This window comes from Platichthys flesus, chromosome 2 (assembly GCF_949316205.1).
Source record: "Platichthys flesus chromosome 2, fPlaFle2.1, whole genome shotgun sequence".
Lineage (NCBI taxonomy): Eukaryota > Metazoa > Chordata > Actinopteri > Pleuronectiformes > Pleuronectidae > Platichthys > Platichthys flesus.
Window position 1 is genome coordinate 14,500,948 of NC_084946.1, and position 15,409 is coordinate 14,516,356.

The 15,409-nt window shown below is 41.1% G+C and overlaps 1 protein-coding gene across 1 annotated transcript in view; it reads left to right on the forward strand.

Moving 5' to 3' along the window:
* Nucleotides 1–12,790, forward strand: part of slc4a8 (solute carrier family 4 member 8) — a 28,295-nt gene extending 15,505 nt beyond the window's left edge. The window contains exons 6-25 of the mRNA XM_062400042.1: nt 981–1,157; nt 1,521–1,606; nt 2,149–2,306; nt 2,400–2,487; nt 2,609–2,755; nt 2,886–2,986; nt 4,133–4,307; nt 4,453–4,586; nt 4,694–4,939; nt 5,687–5,792; nt 6,146–6,307; nt 6,396–6,509; nt 6,597–6,758; nt 6,854–7,105; nt 7,209–7,277; nt 7,686–7,859; nt 7,956–8,087; nt 8,169–8,272; nt 8,475–8,580; nt 9,082–12,790. Of these exons, the coding sequence (XP_062256026.1) occupies nt 981–1,157; nt 1,521–1,606; nt 2,149–2,306; nt 2,400–2,487; nt 2,609–2,755; nt 2,886–2,986; nt 4,133–4,307; nt 4,453–4,586; nt 4,694–4,939; nt 5,687–5,792; nt 6,146–6,307; nt 6,396–6,509; nt 6,597–6,758; nt 6,854–7,105; nt 7,209–7,277; nt 7,686–7,859; nt 7,956–8,087; nt 8,169–8,272; nt 8,475–8,580; nt 9,082–9,087 (2,699 nt within the window). The 3' untranslated portion in view covers nt 9,088–12,790. The remainder of the gene's footprint in view (nt 1–980; nt 1,158–1,520; nt 1,607–2,148; nt 2,307–2,399; nt 2,488–2,608; nt 2,756–2,885; nt 2,987–4,132; nt 4,308–4,452; nt 4,587–4,693; nt 4,940–5,686; nt 5,793–6,145; nt 6,308–6,395; nt 6,510–6,596; nt 6,759–6,853; nt 7,106–7,208; nt 7,278–7,685; nt 7,860–7,955; nt 8,088–8,168; nt 8,273–8,474; nt 8,581–9,081) is intronic.
* The last annotated feature ends 2,619 nt before the right edge of the window (nt 12,791–15,409 follow it).

The window sequence follows — 15,409 nt, forward strand, 5'->3', positions numbered from 1 at the left end:
TATTCTGTGGTGGAAGTTGGCTCACCCTGTTCTATATGTCCACCTTGTGTCCTAACAATTCAATAGCATGCAGCATGCTCCTATCACGTCTGACTAATACAGTTCTACTATAATGAAACTAGACTCAAAGTTCCATTAATTGTTAATTAAAAACAACAAAGTGTGTGTGTGAAAAACAATGACTGCGTACACCGGCTCGTTGAGCATGAAATTATATTAATAAATGGGTCTTGCTTCGAAATGAGTAACTAATGGTGATCTGTCAGATGAGAGTGTGGAGGAGACCGAGCTGCTGTCAGAGAATCAAACTATAAATAATTGGATCCATTTGAAGACTTGAGGCTACATCACATTTACATTTTTGCGTTTCAATTCAGTTTCGGGCTCCTTTTTGTCTCTGTCCCAGTTAAAATGTCTGATTATACTTATACCAAGCTCAGTACATCAGTGCTGCATGGCCTTGAAGAGAGTCTGGAATGCACGCAGCCACTGCAGTGTGCATGTTTTTGTGTGTCTGTATGTGTATGTGTGTGTCTGATTGACTGTCATGGAGGAAAGGGAGGAAAGAGGTAAAGATCTAGTGCTGACTCAGCAAGTCGGTACAAAAAGGAAGCGAGTGGGGGAAGGAGGAGAGCAGGGGGTGGTGACAGAGAGATGCAGATTACCCTCTGCAGTCCCACATGAGCTGATATGCTGGACACATATTGACTTAAACTGTTCTGCACTGAGCTTTTTACATTAAGCGTCTGAGCAGATATTGAAAATTCATCTTAAATGAACGGAAAATATGTATTTCATAGAGCAAGGGAGGTTTTATTGTTGTTGTATTGTTTTTTTTTTATGGATGTAGGTTATTTTATTATAAATGGATTAAAGCTCCAGTCAGAGCCAAAATTTCAGTCTGAATCCACTGAAATTACACATTCTGAATATACTCTGATGTCAGTTTATATGGTCGGTTTTTGTGGTGTATGTTGCAGACATGGTGCTGGACCACCAGGAAGCCTCCCACGAGCTGGATGAAAGCGTTAGAATAAAGGTGCGTGAGGCTCTGCTGAAGAAACACCACCACCAGAGCGATAAGAAGAAGAACATGATTCCTAGCGTTCGCGCCATCACAGAGGGAACCCGCAAACAGTCAGAGCCCCAGCTGACAGGTGGGTTTCCTAATATACATACACCTTAATCTCCATCTCAATAATCCTCCATGTTTGTAGATGCGACAAAGCTCCCTGAAAGTCAAGCCAAGCCATCACCTGATCACTACTGCACAGACTCTGTCTCCAAATAAGCCACATGACATCTTTAATCTTCACTCTATTACATTCCAGTAATAATTTCTAAAGATATATATTTCAAACCAGTGTTATAAATTTTAATCTTAAGTGTGTTCGATACATAAAATCAGTGTCAAATCATATAATTGTAAGTATGAATTGACAATTACCGACCTTTATAATTTCTCAAGTTGGCATAAAAAGTCTATACTGACTTGTTTTTTTCTGTCGGTGCTTTCACAGCCACGTCTCCACAGCCAACTCCAGCTGCAGAACCAGCTAAGAACACAGCTGGACACGACAGCGCTCAACCGGTCCCCCTCAGCAAGGTGAGCAAACAGAGACTTGGGCAGTTTATCCGTGCACACTGTCCACGTGTATACGTTGATGCTGTGCAGGCTACAATACAGTATGAGAATCAAAATAGAGTTTTAGATTTTAATGAGGGCAAGACATCAAACAATAGTAGTGGAAGAAGTGTTTTGGTTGTACAGAGCAATCAGCTTTACACATGAAGCTGTTGCACTCAGTTCAGATGTGTTGTCAATATTTGTCTACAGAATCAACTAGGTCATAGTCTGCCCCCTAGGAAACGACAGGGGAACTGCATCTTCTTCATCGTCTGTGCTCCACCTCAGAGCACAGATGAAAGCTTCTATTTAAACCAAATGTTAACTTCCATCTGGGAATACAAGCGCATCCATGTGCAATTATGTACCTCACACTGAAAAGCAAGATTCTCTGGCATTAGGCTGCACCTGTAGTGGTAGAGGTTTACCTACAACTATTAGACTGAAGACTTAGGTAATTCAGTGAGGGACAGTTTTTGTAATCTTACTCAATGGTAACTTCTGCCTTGTCTCATCACCAGGTGGACATGCACTTCATGAAGAAGATCCCAGTGGGGGCAGAGGCCTCCAATGTGTTGGTGGGAGAGCTGGAATACCTCGAGAGGTCCATCGTGGCCTTTGTCCGCCTCTCTCCTGCTGTGCTGCTCAACGGCCTCACTGAGGTGCCCATAGCTACCAGGTAGAAAGCCACAAATGTGAAAGTTGTAATTATGTAAATTTATTTATCCAGAAACCATTTACATACTGTGTATTTTCTGCTGACAAAAAACAGGTTCCTCTTCATTCTCCTGGGCCCGGAGGGAAAGGCTCAGCAATACCATGAAATTGGACGCTCAATGGCGACCATCATGACAGACGAGGTCAGAGCTCTGTCAAATAAGATGTAGCTTCAGAAACCTCCAGAGTACAAGTTGAATATCAACATCTGTCGTGCAAAGGGGGACTTATGTTTCCTTTATCCTTCAATTCTCTCTGCTTCAGATCTTCCACCAAGTAGCGTTCAAGGCGAAGGACAGAGAAGACCTGCTTGCTGGGATAGACGAGTTCCTGGACCAGTCGACTGTCCTGCCGCCAGGAGAGTGGGACCCCACTATCCGCATCGAACCACCTAAGAATGTCCCCTCTCAGGTATGCAGCTACGATGTCACAGATATTCGCTTATCAAGTCTTGCTACAACTTTGATTAGCAGTGAAGGCCAACAGGTAAAGTGTCTGATTTGTGTCTGCTACTGGACTGTGCTGGACTTTGTGTCTGCAGGAGAAGAGAAAGATGCCAGGAGTCCCTAACGGTTCAGCCTGCCAGGAAGATGAAGAACTACATGCTGAGCAGCATGGGCCAGAGCTGCAGAGAACTGGAAGGTAAACTGACATTTGGGTTTGCACAGGGTTTTTGCCTCAGTGGTTACAAATTTATTTAAAGAAAAAACACATCAGTCGATTTGAGAATGCAAAATTCCACAATTGGTTATAAAATACCAGGATACGCATCATAAAAAGAGCCACTGTAAAAAACTTTGCGGAGGCTTTGGGCTTCTGAAGGGCACACAGCACATTTGCCAGTTGCTCAGGGCCATACAATTTTAATTTGGATTTGTCAAGAGATAAGCTGGGACAAGCAGGTGACAACCACCACAGCACACAAGTGTGACAGCTCGGAAATGTTTTTTCATTTCTTAAAGATTCCTATAAGAGTAGGTTTCTGTAACAGCCTCAAAAGAATCTCCAGTTCATACTGACGCTCAGTGGTCAACAGTTTTGAAACTCTCAGCTAAAGGCAACAGTGAAACAGGTCATTCCATCCTGTTAAGTTACTTTTTAAAGACCCTGTTAATATGTGCATGTGTTTTATGTATTTGGGCAAATTACACCTGCAATCAGGTTGAAGGAGGTGTAGATATACCAGGAATTAAATAGATCATAAAACAGATACCAAATGAGGTAAGGGAGATGTCAATCAAACACACCCACACAGAGGAGCAGTTAATACTTGGTAATATTAGGTGACACACCTTAATGCAACAGTAATCTTAAAAAGTCAACATAACCACAAAAACAATAAAGTAATTCTCTAAAGATTACTTCTTTAAAGCAACACAATGTAGGTTTAACCGAGCAACAGCGCCCTCTGCAGCCAAATGTTGTGATTCATTCTGGTTGGCTCCGTGTGTGAGCGATAAAGAGGTTTTCATGTAGAGAATAAACAAAGCCTGTCAGTGCGTTTGCGTGGAGCTCTGTCTGCGTGTTGTCTCACTGAACTGAAGCACAACCTAATGGTGGATATTAGCCATGATCCGCAGCTTACTGGACCTGAAGAGCTGTTGCTGTAACAAATGCACCAAACTCTGTTTAGAATCTTTATCTGCTTATTTTCTGAAATTTGCTCACTGAATATTAGAGATAGATATAGCTTATTTTTAATGACTTCTAAGTCTTTTTAACTGATCTAATAGTTGTGCTCTATGTAACTCACTAGTTACCTCTTTGTTACTCGTTTGGTGTGGCCAGGTTGTTTGGCGGTCTGATCCTGGACATCAAGAGAAAAGCTCCTTTCTACCTGAGCGACTATTGGGATGGACTGAACCTCCAGTGTGTGGCCTCTTTTCTCTTCCTCTACTGTGCCTGCATGTCTCCTGTGATCACCTTTGGAGGACTGTTGGGGGAGGCGACAGAGGGACGCATTGTAAGAGTACAATCACTATGGAATACTGCACTCCCATTCTGTAGTGTGATAAGAGCATCATGAACACACCCTATTCATTGTTTGGTATTTAATCCTGTAGAGCAAACAGGACCCACTTACTGTATTTCCATTATTTCTCTTATAGAGTGCAATAGAATCCTTACTTGGTGCATCTATGACTGGAGTGGCCTACTCATTGTTTGCTGGTCAGCCTCTCACCATTCTGGGCAGCACAGGTCCGGTACTGGTGTTTGAGAAAATCCTCTACAAGTTCTGCAAGTATGTTCACTATTGCAACAACCTGACAACCTTTTTAATCACCACCCTCCTTGAGATTTATTCTGCTTAACAGTTATATCTTGTCTCATCTTGTGTCGTCAATTCAGGGACTACCATCTGTCCTATCTGTCACTGAGGACCTGTATCGGCCTGTGGACGGCCCTGATGTGCTTGACGTTGGTTGCCACGGATGCTAGCTCTCTGGTGTGCTACATCACTCGTTTCACAGAGGAGGCCTTCGCCGCCCTCATCTGCCTAATCTTCATCTACGAAGCCTTGGAGAAGCTAGTCCACCTGGGAGAAGTCTACCCATTCAACACACACAGCGATCTGGACCAACTCACACTGGCATAGTGAGTAGCTTCATGTTTTGCTCGGCTGGTTCCCTCCTGCTCCCCCCCGAATGTTAGCATGGTAGACTTGTATGCCTCTGTGAAACAGACAGGAGGCATTAGGTTTTCGGGTTTCTGTTCGTTTGTCCCATACATGTCCCATACATGATATCTCACAAACTTCTTGAGGATAGTGATTATATTTTGGTGGTCATAGTTCAAAGGTCAAGATCGCGGCAACGTCATAAACACATTATTTGGCGTGTTTAGGGTTACATGATATCTAAGGAACAAAATCCTTTTAATTTGGTACAAACATTAACTGGGACTCAATTATGATTTTTTGTGAATTTGGCAGCCAACCGCCAAGATGCTGTGACCTTACAAAACATGTTTTTGATCTTGTGAGCTCATCATCTCAGGAAGACTTCGACCTCTTCAAATTTGGCACAAACATTCACATGGACTCAACTCATCAACGATTGGCTCGATTTTGGTGGTCAAAGTCAAGGTGGCCTCACAAAACATGTTTTGGGCCTCTAGATTTTGGCTTCTTGAGCATTTTATATATATTACGATTCAGTGTTCAAAGGTGACGCTGAAAAATGTATACTGAAACTGCACTACATTCTTTCATTATTTTAGTTCTGTCTCTGTCCTCTCTTCTAAGTTCATATTTTAGCATGGTGTTCCCCAGTATGTCTGGCATAATTTAAGGGATAAAACCATTGCACTGAATTCTCTCTGTATGTGTCTCTGTCTCTGTAGCTGTAGGTGTGCCGAACCTGATAATCCCAGTAATAGAACATTAGAGCTGTGGAGTGAGAAAAACATCACGTCGTCTGCTGTACCTTGGGCCAACCTCACTGTCACGGTAACCTAACTATGTGGAAACAAACACGCTCCTTAGGACACCTAATGTCTGTATAACATACACATGCTAGCATTCACCAGATAGTTAACATTTAACTGACCCCCCTCCTTCCTTTGAGCAGCTTCCCTCTCTTTAGGGCCTTTGCAAACAAAAACTGTGGCATTCAATCAATTAACTGTTTGCTGCTGTGTATAACTGAGTACACACAGGGCTGGTCTGGTTTTATTTATTTGTCAGCCATTATGTGTTTCCACTATTTATAGACCTTCCTGATCGATAAGATATACAATCTATTTTCTTTTGATTCATCTGGTGCATCTTTCTTCTAAAATTATCTTTGTGAATCCCTACAGGAGTGTAGCAATCTGCAGGGTCACTTTGTTGGGACAGCGTGTGGCCACCATGGCCCCTACACCCCAGATGTTCTCTTCTGGTCCACCATTTTGTTCTTCTCAACCTTCCTCATGTCGGCCTTTCTCAAACAATTCAAGACAAGTCGTTATTTCCCCACCAAGGTAATTAAACTCTTTCTGATCTCTACAAATACTGACATGCCACATTAGCCACCACTGATTTGTGATTGTTGTTATAACTTGTGCCCAGGTGCGGTCCATGATCAGTGACTTTGCAGTGTTCCTCACCATTGTCTTCATGGTTCTGCTTGACTATTTCATTGGAATACCGTCCCAGAAGTTGAATGTTCCCAGCAAATTCCAGGTATACAGAAAAACTTAGGATAACGTTTATGTAATGTAAATACTCTGTGGAGTCATGGCCTGACTCCTCTGTGATGTGTCCCTCAAGCCCACCAGAGATGATCGAGGTTGGCTGATTAATCCAATAGGAAGTAACCCATGGTGGACGGTCCTGGCTGCTTTCATTCCTGCTCTCCTTTGCACCATCCTCATCTTCATGGACCAGCAGATCACTGCTGTCATCATCAACCGCAAAGAGCACAAACTAGTGGCAAGGAACCTTTTGAAAGTGTATATTCTTTGGCTTTTATTTCCAGGTTGAGTGTAGCTGACCTGTGAACCTGAACCTGTCCTTGTGTTTTGTAGAAGGGCTGTGGGTACCACCTGGACCTGACGATTGTGGGGGTGATGCTGGCAGTGTGCTCCATCATGGGCTTGCCCTGGTTTGTAGCGGCCACCGTCCTGTCCATTTCTCACGTCAACAGCCTGAAGCTGGAGTCGGAGAGCTCGGCTCCCGGGGAGCAGCCTCGTTTCCTGGGCATTAGAGAGCAGAGACTCACAGGCCTCCTCATCTTCCTGCTCATGGGCTGCTCTGTGTTCTTTACCGGAGCCCTGCAGGTTAGTCCAGACAAGCTGTGCAACGCTGCCCCGTCTGGATGGGACATTTAGAGAGCATGAAATGGTGCTGAAGTCTACTGATGTGTTTTGCTCTTTTTTTCAGTTCATTCCTATGCCAGTGTTGTACGGGGTTTTCCTCTACATGGGAGTCTCTTCATTAAAAGGCATCCAGGTAACATTATATTTGAGACGTACATGTTTACATTTGGCATAGAAGTGGGGATGTGTGTATGTATATTATAGACTTTTATTATATTTCTATTTATACCTATTACTTCAGCTGGGATTAATTCAAACCCAAAATGTTCTGAGCTGTTCTCTCTATCCCAGCTTCTTACTACTTTGTCTGTCTCTGTTAAGCTCTTTTTTTATCTCATTAATTCTGTTGCAATTCAATGAGGCCTCACAGTTAATTGTCCGAACTATTTAAATTAATCTGTCATTCATAATCACTTCCTTTTTCTTGCCATATTCACCATCTGCCTCTCTGCTGGCTCTGTTCCTTTTAATACATTTCTCTCCTTACCCTCTCCCTCTCTCCAAATCCCCCCCACCTGCCTTCGCCTTCTTCACCTCTCAGCTCTTTGACCGCCTGAAGCTGTTCGGCATGCCGGCAAAGCACCAGCCAGACTTTATCTACCTGCGCCACGTCCCCCTGAGGAAGGTTCACCTGTTCACGATCACCCAGCTCACCTGTCTGGGGCTGCTCTGGTTCATCAAGACTTCGCCCGCTGCTATCGTCTTCCCCATGATGGCGAGCTGACCGCCACCAACATCCTGTTTCAATTCACTGCTCCCTCCCCATCTCTTACATCTAAATAACAGTTTTTTTTCACCGCTTCTCCTCCAGGTGCTGGCGCTGGTTTTTATTCGCAAACTGCTGGACTTGTGCTTCTCTAAGCGAGAGCTGAGTTACCTGGATGATTTAATGCCCGAATGGAAAAAAAAGAATCTTGACGATGCCTCCAAAAAGATAGACGAGGTAGTGGAAATCTTTTCAAAATCCTGAAATACAAATATGCACATAATGACTTCACTTTTTTATTGCATGTGTGTCTCTCAGGAATCGCAGGTGATGCTCACTACAAACCCGGAAGATGCAGCTCCAGTTCAGATTCCAATGGAGAGCACCAAGTCTGACCAGACCATAAAAGCACATGACCCCAGGTGAGTACACACAAAGTACATGCACACCTACACAGAATGAAATGGACAGCGCTTGCACCAGATGATGGTAGGAATAGAGAAATGCTTCCTTCCCCTTCCCCTGTGATTACTAACACCCTGAGAGCTCTCCCTAAACCCCACCTCACCCTCCTTCCTCCCCTCTCTGCTCTCTGATTTTTCCATCCATCTCCCCGCTCCTCAGGTGTGACCCCTCTGAAATTAATATATCCGACGAAATGTCTAAAACCACCGTGTGGAAATCCCTCAACTCCAATCCAAGGGACTCTCGTCCTGTGGCTGCTAAGAAGGCAAGGCCACACCCTCTCTCTCTCTCTCTCTCTCTCCTCCGCATCACCCTTGCTTTGGACCATGTTTTGTTTCCAGTTGTTGCAGTGCATGGATTTATTAAAAGATGGACAACATGACGGCTCCCCAAAAGTCAATCCAAAGTTTCTCGAGCTGGCTGTATGCTGGTCATAAACCGAGCCTCCTCAGCGTTAGTGGATGGGACATCCAGCAAGCTAGCACCTTAAATAGATTTTTCTCAAAGATCGTTTCTACCATTTTAGGTAGTTGTTATCACACTGATGACGTTTAGTTTTAGGGTGAAGCATAATGGTTGACAGCTGAGACTGATGTATGTATGTATGCTACTGCTGCTCCATCCCTGATCACACAGTCTCTTTTTTGGCCTAATTTCTGAATATTTGGAGGAAATGGAGAAGCGTCGTTCTCCAGATTGATTTGTGTTGGAAACTGTCCTCTTTGTTCTCTTACCTGTTGTATTTGTCTGTATTTTTCCGCTGCAGGATTGAAGGGATCACGTTCATAGATGATTAAAGGATGTCCAGAGTCCTGACAGGCTTGACTGTGTCACTTGACTGTAGTTCTGGACATCAGGATGCTGCTGCGATTTGGCTGCATTGACCGTCGGCCCCTTCAGTGCTTAGAGAAGCAGGTCTCAATGATTCGTACCAGCCTCCTGCAACACAGACAACAAACACTCGGAGAAACGGGTGCATTACACTTGCGTCCAGAGAGACATTCACATTCTTTTACCTTTGTGAGGACTGAGTATATACCAAGCTAAAACGGATCCAGTCTAACAACACAAAAATCCAATTCAATAGCCCTGATCATACCTTGAGGAAGTTTCTAATTTTCTGTTTTTCTTCAAATATATATGGAGGATGTAGTTTGTGATGCTGTTGAGCTGCATTGATAGAAGCGTTCCTTATATTTTGTGTAGCCTATTTGTGTGATGGGAACAGACCAAATACTGGTTAGATTTATTTAGGTGTTGCTAATAAACTGGCGGCGAAGCTTATGATGTTTATGATGATATCAGTATTTTCATTTTTGGTCCTCGCAAAGATATAAGAGCCTGCAGGCACACACACACACACACACACACACACACACACACAAACAGACACACACATGCACACACCTCAACCTCTACCCAGGTTCCTCCTCTCGACTGTACATTTAGCTGGGCTTCATAACAGAGTGCAAATGCTCCTTCAAATAAAAACCAAGTTCTTTTTAATAATGTAGTAGGTCTACCAGTCACCATTTCTTAAATCTACTAGCCTATTTATTTCATGGGACATGCGTATGTTCTTCACTTTTTTTAAATAGTGATACGATCAGATATTTAGTAGCTTTTATGAAAACATTGCAGGTTCAGTAGAAAAATCCTCATTTTGGGGCGTAAAACTCTGTTGTCAGTATTGTGTGATGGTGTAAACTGAAATCTGTAAATGTTAGAAGAACCACTTCAGTTGAAGCAGTGGCATCAATAATAATGATGTGGTTTTTTTAAGGTTCATTTATGGATCTTGATTGTGTAGGATGGAGGTTGTCCAGCCAAATGTTTGTCATGTTTTAGTAAAGTGGCTCTTATTTCTTTACCTCAGACAAGGTCGTGAATGCTAATGCAAGGCACTGTTGATGACGCCAACTTGTGTTTGTGTGTGTGTGTGTGTGCGTGTGTGTGTGCGTGTGTGCCTTTAAGTGTGGGATGGTAGAGCATTTTCTTTCAAGCAATAATTTCCCCCACAGAAAACCTATATATTGACCTTACAACATGTCTTTCTTTTTATTATCCGGGTCCTTTTCTTAAGTGTAACCTTGTTTATCCATCCCTGGGTGGAATAATGTCTGTTCAGGAAAATGTGATATTTGTAACAAAAAAATTATCACTTTACTTATGTTTGCCGAAAATTACACACTACTGAAAAGTGATATTTTGACATTATCCCTTATGCGTCCAAATGTCTCAGCATAAGGTTTCACCCTAATGCGTTCTAATTTTCTACTATCAGCATCACATGACAGTTGTTCTGTATTGATTTAGTTCGGTGTGGAGCTAAAGGGAGCAGAGAGAATGATCCTCATAATTAAAATAACTTTATTTGCAGTAGCACTTTCTGTAGATAAAGACTTTGTGATATATTTTATTTTCCAAAGATATGTTAAGCAATGAAAGGATTTTACAATAATTTATTATAGTTATTTATTTTTCGATATTCAAAATGTCATGTCCTCTTCACTTTCTGAATATACTGTAATGAGCAAAGGGAGCTGAGGGAGACGCTGAAGAATGCAGCACACAAATAATAGGAATGAACCACCACAGGTTGATCTTACATGGAGAGCCAGGCAGACAGGAGTAGTTTGTCTAATAAAGTGATTGTCACATCATTTTATTGTTGATGGAGGAACTGGAGAATCCAGGAGCTGATCATAAAACAATTACATGATTTTAACAATTTAATAAACTAAATTGATTATTAACAATTGCATAAGTTTTAAAGAATTATCGTAGACTGTTAGTTACACAGTAATGTCTATCAAAGGGTTTGCTTTCACTCAACATTCAAGACCAAGTGAGGCTGTTCACTTCTAACAGTTTGTTTTATTGCTAATGAATTCCACAATTTCTCAATTCACAACGAAATCAATTTGTTTTTTCTTATAGAGATTACATAGTTTACTTTGAAATAACATGAAACTAAAAGAAAATCCCCTTAAAATCAAACTTTCAACTAAATTTTCAATAATTCTAAAAAGTAATAGGGCCGCTGGCCCCAGCTGAAGTATAATTGGCCCCTGAAGTGCCCCATCCTCTCAGTAGTCATTTTTAAATAAACTTACTATAAGAACAAATTGTTCTTAAACAAGGAATCATTTAACAGTTAACAAGGAATGACATAAAAGTCTATCTTACTGAATCAGAAAATCTACATAGATGTTCACATATAATTGTCCCCTCTGTAGACTGTGGCCCCTCCATGGTCCCTGATTACGAAAAATCCTATCCACCACTGCTAGCAATATTAACTCATGTTTCAAATCTTTAATGTCCTTGTTGTACTGTCTAGTGAGATATCAATTAGTGAATTGTTTTGTTTACAATGTAATCATTCTCAAGGCTTCCAAATATAGTCCCCATCATTTCCATTCAAGGGACTTTCAAGCAATGTGCAGTAAAACCTTGACCAATACATGAATGAAAGTTTCATACAGTGTGTTTGCTGTCACACATGTGCTTTGACTCTGACAGAGTTCTGAATGTGAATGCTCATCATGTGTCTGAGGACCCATCACTAAACAGCATGACTAAATATTATCCATTGTGTAAATATACATACAAAGCCTAAAATACTGCAAATACTGTAAATTGAGGAATTAACTGAAATCAACGACAATGGAGTTGACCAAATTGTAAAAAAAAAAAAAACGTAACATCTCGTGTCTATGACCATGAATGTGCTGTAATAGAATACATCATCTATTTAGGGATTGTTAAAATAATGAGCAACATGTGTCTTAACGTTGTGTTTCAACTCATTAATCTATACGTGAATGTATGATAAAAATACAGTAAAATGCCTTCAGTATCTACACGTGACCACAAGCAGTCATACAGTTAGACATATGTGGGTTTACATATATGTGCTGTACATGTGTGCCTGTCGCAGAAAACGTAACCATTTCCTGTAGTGCTGATAATTTTAACCTTTGACCTTACATCTCACCAAAAACAGACATTTGAAACGTCAGTAATGAGGCACATGCTGTCGGGGAAAAGAACTTTGAATACTTACTGTGTCTCATTTTGGACAAATGTCTTTGTTACACCAAATTAAGCAAGACACCTGTGTTGCAAATGTCCTCCTCACCTGCCTACTTCATTTTTATGTGTTGATATAACTGAAAATTGTGCATTGTGTGAGGCTGTGTCCCAATGAACTAAAACCTGTATCTGTGAGAGAGAGAGAGAGAGAGAGAGAGAGAGAGAGAGAGAGAGAGAGAGAGAGAGAGAGAGAGCGAGAGAGAGCAGATGTTATGTCCGGGTGAAGAAGAACATCTGGACTGCTGTAAACTGATTCCTACAGTCTTGGAGCCATAGCAAGAGCAAAGGTTCGACCAACCACTGAACGACAAGACCAGCTCAAAAGAATTATACATGTTTTATATGTATGTGACATTTAAGTTTTGATTAATGGAAAAATAAATAACTATACTGTTTAAATGAAAATGACTGTTTCATTTATTTATTATATATTGGTGGACATTTTCTTTGGATCGACAGTCGAAGTCTTGGTGACTTTCAATTTCAGCTGCTGCAGACGGATTCACAACACATCACGTACATGAGCAGTGGAAATGAGCAAAGTAAAGAAGGTCAGTAATCTGTAGCTGCTAGATGGGTCACACATTGTCTCACACCGAGTCATGCATTGTCAACACTGAGTACAGAAATAGTATTTTGGTGGTGGTGTCCTTGGACGTTGGTGCTTTCACAAGTGTGTCACTCAGAGATTGTAAATGAATGGGGTAAAGGGTAAATAATAAAAGATAATTTACCTTGTAGGAAAATGAATAAGTTAGAGATTTATAGCATAAAGCTTAGACACTAGGATTGCTAATACAACGTCATATTGTTTGGATATTTTTTAATGTTAAAGTCGTAAGTGATAGATTACTTGTTGTTATGTGCATCATGTATGTTGATGTTTGTTATGAGTTGCCCCACTAGGAGGCAGCAGAGTCCCAATCTTAAGTGTGGCCTCCTGGTATTTATCTAATGGTTTCATCATTTGAAGGCAGATATACCACATGCCTCGACCTGAGAGGTAACCGCACAAGAACATATATACATCAACTCCTCTACTGTCCTCCCAGCATCTTGATTCTGTTTCCATTTGTATTTGTGCTGCACCCCCTCCCCCAGCTCTTTATCCTGAGGTGAAAACACAGTGGGCACATCTGGAGGTGATCCTGGCTGCAAAGGGGTAGCCTGTGGGAAGGGGAGTGAGGTTAAAGATGCACTGCGCTCTGTGTGTGTGTGTGTATACATGTATGTGTGCATGTGTGTGTGCGTGCCCTGAGGGTGTCATGTGACCCTTACTCCCCAAAAATGCTCCTGATTACAAACAGCTGGAAGGCTGTGGAATCAACCAATCAGGTGAGCTGGGGGCCGTGACATCATGTGGAAGAGGGGAAGGTTGACAGGACATTTTAGGGACCTTGTTAAGACTTATATGTTTTTTACTTGCATATATTGACGATGTTTTTGTCTTGTTTGGGGCAAATGTGTTGTTTGGTCTCTATGATGATGATGATGACTGATGATGATGATGATTATCATTACTATTTATGTAGTTCCATCTGTATTTCAACCATTTGTTTTCTTGTTGAGCAGCACTTTGTAATCTGTGTTTAAACCTGCTCTGTTAATAAAGTTATTACTGAGCAAAGATTAATTGAAGATTGACAGAGGAAGACAAAAGTGATTAATTTAATTAAAATAGCTAAATATATTATTTGTTAATCAAAATCGTCGTGTTTTGCTTTAATTAGCAGGAAGTTCAGATAATAAGTTGATTCAATTTGACGTTCTACTAAACAAAAAGCATTCAAAATATACCAGCTGGTAAGAAATTAAAAATTTTCAATATATATAGTATTTTATTTATATTAATAAAGAGGAAAATTATTAAAAGATATTCTCCAATCTGCAGACAGCTCCATTAATCTGCATTTGATTCCCAATAGATGATTGAATGTTTTTCTACTGTCAATCTATGCCTCATTTTCACTTTGTGCTTGTGTGGGTCCAGTGGCATTAAGGTCCAATCATCTGAGGAGGAACACTGGCCCCAATGTCTTAGATTCAAACACTCAAAGAAATCGTTTGTGCTCATGTGAAGGTCCTGTGCTTTTTGTGAAGCAGGGTTTATCATCAAACTGTAGCTGGTTGATTTCTTAGACCCGCTACAAACGTCTGAATGAATAAAACAATTCATTTTTTTTTATCATTAGCCAGCATTAAAGATGTGTCCATTAATTTTATTATTCGTCTACTATCTGAGTTTAATCCACAACCACGTGGTAGTACTTGATCTGTGTAAGAGATTACCTTATAAGGCCAAATATTGTTTACCGATAATCATTTGAATGCATATCAATGATGTGATCTGTTTCATACATGCACCAGCAGGTGACCCACCCGAAATGGAGTGCAGTCATTATTAGTGCCCCCCCGAAATTTCCAACTCATCAAAACAGAAGAATGTAGTTTCACCTTTCCAACAGTCCTTGAACCCGTCATGAGTAGCGCACGCTTCCGCCTGAAATAAGTGAAAAGAGTCAAAAGTTTGATATTTCTTCAGATCACTCTGTTCTACATTTCTCATCTAAATTGTGTTGTAAACTTTGCACCGTCCAGAATCCGTTAGAAAGAGAGAAACATCCTTCTAGACGCAACGAGCGAAATGAAGTCAGGTGACACCAACAGTCACGTGACGAAACTTTGGGTCAAAAACCTGCTCCTACGAGGGTCCGCGAGAGGAAATGTGAGTGTTCTTCGTGTTGTGTCTTCAAGATGTGCTGATACAATTATTGGTAACACGTTTAGGCACAAATATGCTGCATTCTTATTTTTAGCTTTTATTTTTATCAAAAAATAAAAACAATAAAATGTCAATGTATTTACAGGCATTTTGTGTTCACTGCACATCTAGCTTTGATAGTGTTGTTTACAAAGAGCTGCAGGATTTAAGTAAACACCTTTTAGCCCATCAACTGGTTAGGAGAGTTGTGTTATTAGTTGCATGCACAATAATG